This window comes from Mesitornis unicolor, unplaced genomic scaffold (genome assembly GCF_000695765.1).
Source record: "Mesitornis unicolor isolate BGI_N332 unplaced genomic scaffold, ASM69576v1 scaffold16986, whole genome shotgun sequence".
NCBI classification, from domain to species: domain Eukaryota; kingdom Metazoa; phylum Chordata; class Aves; order Mesitornithiformes; family Mesitornithidae; genus Mesitornis; species Mesitornis unicolor.
In genome coordinates this window covers 6,066-11,581 of record NW_010191832.1, presented here as the reverse complement: position 1 = coordinate 11,581, position 5,516 = coordinate 6,066, and the positions used below count along the sequence as shown (strand labels likewise).

Here is a 5,516-nt window from a genome sequence, read left to right as displayed (position 1 = left end):
TGCTGAACGAAACTGTTCTGGCAACGCTTCTAAAATCAGAGGGCTGCTATGTGAACTTCACAGATCTTGTATGGGAAGAGGTTTTGTAATATAAAGAAGCACTTGGAAGAACTTTGTTGTAGGTGAAAATCAAGTTCTGAAGAATGGATATAACTGTAGGTGCTCTTGTGTGCTGAGCACTGTTATTTTTTCGACACTATCAAATCTGAGCTGGGGCTGCCTCTGCACAAGTTAGGTTTTGCAAAAGCTCTCTCTGCTCCCAAGCAGTAGGACTTCTAAGCTGTTTTGATATCAAGAAGTTGGCCTGTTACGGTGTTATCAACAGACTTCCTCGATCTAATGCTTAATAGTTCAGGAAAAACCAAAGCTAAGTAAGCTTTTAGGCATGGGTGTTCATGATGATTCAGTTGTCTTGTCAGGTTTATGCTTGTGGGCAGTCCTGTTTTGTAATGAAGTCCATCCCATGAATACAGAAGCATTTTGACAGGCTCTGGTACTTCTGGCTGATAGGAGACCTGACTTCTCATTATTTTATTATAAACTCTGCTAATCTTGCTATGAACTTGCAAACAAAGCACGACTTACTGGGTTAAGAGGGGAGTAATGTCTTCTGAATGTGTGCTTTATACACAAATTTGCTGCATTATGTTTTGCTCTGAGACTGCTTTTACATAATTTGTGATGTTTCCTTCCTCTTTGGCCTAAATGTAGCTCTTAGGCTAGCTGTAAAAGCACTAGTTTAAGTGCATTTACTGGATAGTCTTCACTAGTGGTCATCTCTGCCAATATCAACCATATTAAATTCTCTCACATGAGTTAAAAACTGATATTTACTGCAAAATGTACTTGATGTTGGTGGTTGACCTCAGCATTGAGACCCTGCTTGTTGAAAGCATTTAACTATATCCATGAAAGAAACAAGCAGTCGAATGCTCCTGTGAGTCACATCAGTGGTATCTAAGTATCTGAGGCGGGTGTATTTGCAGAAAGCATTCTTGTCCAGATAGGCAAACTGAAGGCTTTTATAGTAGCAGAGGTACACAAGACCAGTATTAAGTCCACGCATTTAAAATAGTCATGCATCAAGCAAGTTTCAGGCTGTACTCTAGACCTTGCGGTGGTGCAGCTGGAAGGAGGTGCTGGTTATGTGTGCTGAACTTGGGAATCCTGGTATCATACTGGGACGTAGGATACTGAACACTGGCTGTGGTGATCTCTGCACTTGTCTCATAATAGAGTTCTGATTAGCATTGAGCAATCCTTGTCTGCCTTGCTATTTCTATTCAGGCTGAGGGAGCAAGCAGATTACAGGATTTCAAGTCATCCTCCTAAATCTGGCTTAATTCAGACCCATTGTGGAATTGAGTGTCTTCATAGAAGCACACATTTGCATCTGTAATGGCTGAACTATATTTACTTTTGAGTACACAGCCTGCCAAGTATCCACTTGGAATACACAGGGACTGTATAGACAAAGCAAATGTGTGGGAGTATAGCTTATATTGAGGACATAACTCCAAGATTACTTCTCTGTGGAGGTTTAACAGAAACAAGTGCTATTTAGTCATCTACATGATAAAAATTAACCTTAAAGCTAAGGCTGAGATGGTGATATTGGTATTAATTGATCAGCTGGGGATGATCAGTCTTCAGAAAGCTGAAGACTGATGTAGGAAACATGGTAATTGCTGAATTCTAGCAAGGTTTATAGAGATAAATATAAACCAGCTTCAGGTTGAGAGATCAACTGAAACTTGTGGCAAAATAAGGTAATCCATTCTAGAATGAATGAATTATTGTTTGGTGTTTGTTTTTTTTAAACGGGCCTTTGTAGCTGCCACATAAACAGTTTTCATAGTGTGAAATCTAACTGTTGGTTTCCTTCCTCCACCAGTCACCTCTTCCACAAGAACTGTATTGACCCTTGGCTCCTAGAACACAGGACATGCCCAATGTGCAAGTGTGACATACTCAAAGCTCTGGGTGTTGAGGTAAGCCAGTGTCATGGTTTAGGGCTGGGCTGGCCACTAAATCCTGGCCAGATGCACTCTGTGAACCCCTCTGCCCTCCCCAGAAGGGAAAAGAGAATAAGGGAGAGAGACTTTATGGGTTGGAAAATAAAACTAACAGATTTAATGAAACAATAATACTGATACTACAGGATAATAATGTAAAAAGGAAAATAATGAAATATATACAGATATGTACAAATGTATACAAAACCAATATAAAATCCTCCCCCAGTGATGATGACAGCACCAGAGGCTCTGCAGAGCAGGGCACTGGAACAGTCCCAGTCCAGACTCAGCAGCAGTGGGAGCTGATGCAGGAACACACAGATCAGGATCAGAGGCAGATGAACCAGCAGGGTCTGCTGGGACTTGGGCCATTGCAAGAAGGAAGGGTCTGAGATGGAAGGGCTCCAAGATGGAAGAAGGGTCGAGACCCTCGTGATCCCTTGACTTTATACCAAGTGTGACGTATGTGGGATGGGATACCTAGCTGGTCAGTTTTGGGTCTGCTCCCCCCGGTAAACACAGACACAGCACACATGGTGAGACAGTTGGCCTTGAGCTTATCAGTTGTAGCAGCACATACTGGAAAAACATGCTGCTAGTTTTCAGCAAGTCCAGCCACTTAAAATTGAGCTGAAAAGTAGAATCACTAAATAGAAAATTAGTTCTATTTAGCTCAAACCAGGACAGCCAGCAGTCTGCCTTTGTGGCAGGTGCCATCATCAGTATTTTGCCAGCGTAGTAACCACAGATTAAGCTATTTTATGCTGCCTCCAGAGCACAGATAAGCACAGGCGTTGCCATGTCAGTGGTGAGACGCTACAGGACTAATTGCTGTGTCCCTTTTAGCGAAGCCTGCAGCTGACCTGGTCTGAGTTGATATCATCTAAAGCCTTTTGGGCAGAACGTCAGCCAAAACTGATTGTAATGCATGACTGAAGAATCCTTGAAAAGTGACTGTTGGCATATATGGCTTTCCTGGAGCCATGCCACTTCTTTGGAATTTCTGTTGTGTTCTGCAACTGCTTGCTGTGGCAAGTGCCAGTGAAAGGTGCTGTTGCCAATGCCTGACACTACCTGGACCAGCTAAATTGTATGCCAGAGTTTGCCTGGGGCAGGGAGACCTGCACCGAGTGGAAGGAAGAATCCGTTTTCCTGGTACTAGGCAGTAATAGCAAAGAGATGGCTGAAGACAGCAGAAGCCGCATCTGAACTTCCTGCTCATTTAAGCAGTAAGTGGCCTTCAACCTGGAGGTCAAGAGCAGAGCTTTTTTCCATTTTAATTTTTTGTTTGTTTTTTTTCCCCTGGCTGTGAAAGTCCACTAGACTCCAGTACTTGCAGGCATTGATCTCTTGGAAAGATGCAGCCTCCTACAAAGTTGTAACTTAATTGAGTTTTTTTGTTGTTTTGTTTGTTTCACAAAGGTGGACGTAGAAGAAGTGGCTGTGTCTGTGCAAACCACAATATCAAATGGGACATCGAACATCTCTGTAGTTAATGAAGAGGATAATCGTAGTGAAACTGCATCATCTGGATATGCGTCTGTACAAGGAGCCGATGAATCTGTTCTGGAGGAACACGGACCAGCAGAAAGTGTGTCTATTTTTTCATTTCCCTTGCTAGATGGCGTTGCGCTTTGTTGCCTATGCTGTGAATTAGGAGGGAGGTTGCCTTAGTAACACCTCACAGTGCTTCAATACCTTGTTTTTTAAGGGTAATCTTAATCTTCTCATTTGTTTTAACACTTGACTCTGACGCTTGGCCTGTGTTTTCAAGTGAAACTCAGCCTAAATGTGAATTAAAACCCAAAGTCTATGAAAAGAGTGGTTGAAAATCAGCAGCTTACTACTTAAAGGCCAAAGAGATTTTCCTGAATACATCCCTCATCTCATTGTCTCTTTGGAGATTTCATTTTGGATGAGTGAGTGTTGCTTTGCCCCCAGATCTGTCTGCTTTAAGTGGTTAATTACTTACAGAAAACTTTGGAGTCAGTCCTGCTGTAGCTTCAGTGATGCTGAATAGAGATGACACATACTTCAACAATTTTAGATTTTGTCAAGACTGAGTCATCCTTTAACACTTTCAGAGAATTTTAATAGGGAAAGACTGTCAGCTTTTCCAAACACCTTATCTTTTTGAACAAGCGCAAATTAATTGAAAATGTCTTTTTAGTGCTCAGCTTTGCCAATACACACTCACTGTTGCTGTCGGCTTTTAAGAATTGAAAGGTTCCAGGTATACAACAGAAAGTAACTGTCCCCTGGATTGTGCTGTGTCCTTGGGGAAGTGGGGAAGCTTTCAGAGGTGAAAGGGATGCTCTGGCTGTGTCTGCTTAGACTTCATGCAGGAAGCCTAGCTGATAGGAAAGTGTGGGATTTGCTGCCTGTTACCTGGGGAACACGTTGCTCCTGTGAGTGATGTGTGTATGGGAATGCCTCATGTAGGCACTCCGGTAGTGCAGAGAGCACCAACAAGGTTAGTCTGTAGGAGAAGATCTTTCCCTCTGAATCAGCGTATGCCCCGCAGTTCATCCTGAACCTGGTCTCCAGAAGCTGCTCCTGATGGCTGTCTTCAGCAGCCCTCAAGTTACACCAGAATCACCAATCTCCTTACAGCTGCATTTTGTAGCCTCACGCAGCCTTCTGCCACGTGAGCACACCACCTCGGCTTGGTCAGCACTAGGGAGAAGTGAACTCCAGAGCTAAGCAGATACCTCTAGAAATGACAGGTAGTGTCAGGAATGGGCTCCTAAACTAATGAGAGGCAGCAGAAGAGTGGTAATTGGAGCATGGCCTTGGATTTCCCACTCTGCAGGAGTGCTGGGAAAAGACCACTGCAGTGGGCTTGTGGAAATAGAGCACGTGTGGTTTGCTTTAAGGTAGTAAAGCTTGCTCGTGGCACTCTGTAACTTGTCTCTTCTTGGTTTTGTTCTGCACAGACGACAACATGCACCTTGTGAACAATGAATCCCAGCCCTCTGCTGTGAACATCCTTCCACACGTTGACAACCCAAGCTTTGAGGCAGACGAAACACAAGTTCGTGAAGTCAGGTCCTAAGAACATGTCCAGCAACGTGGAGTAAGCCTTCTGCAGGAGCTGCCTTCTGCTGTCACCTCTATACCAAATGCTGCGAGACTACAGCAGAAAAATACTGCCTTGGCAATGCTGAGATCAAATAGACTCGTTCAAATCGTAATTGTATGGTTTGCCATTCTTAAAACTGTGTCTCCCAAATGGAATTTAGTTTTAGCATTCTTCAAATAAAGGTGTCTTAAATATAAAGAAAACCATCAGATTTTAACACTAAAACAAAAGTTTCATCTTCAGCAAAGCTTCTCTTCAGTGTCTGAGTCATTTAAATAAGGAGAAGATTCTTTGTTGTAGCTGTCTCTACTGGGAATTGTTTTGACTTGGGTTTTTTTTGTTGTTTATTGTTTTAATTCAAGTGGATTTTCATTGTAAACATAGCTTTTAATCTGGTCTAATAGTTATTTACCAGA

General features: G+C 42.7%; 1 protein-coding gene across 1 annotated transcript in view; it reads left to right on the top strand.

Moving 5' to 3' along the window:
• RNF128 (ring finger protein 128, E3 ubiquitin protein ligase) overlaps positions 1-5,073 on the top strand; it is a 13,185-nt gene extending 8,112 nt beyond the window's left edge. Inside the window, exons 4-6 of the mRNA XM_010186876.1 lie at positions 1,895-1,991; positions 3,441-3,609; positions 4,955-5,073. Of these exons, the coding sequence (XP_010185178.1) occupies positions 1,895-1,991; positions 3,441-3,609; positions 4,955-5,073 (385 nt within the window). The remainder of the gene's footprint in view (positions 1-1,894; positions 1,992-3,440; positions 3,610-4,954) is intronic.
• Positions 5,074-5,516: the final 443 nt, after the last annotated feature.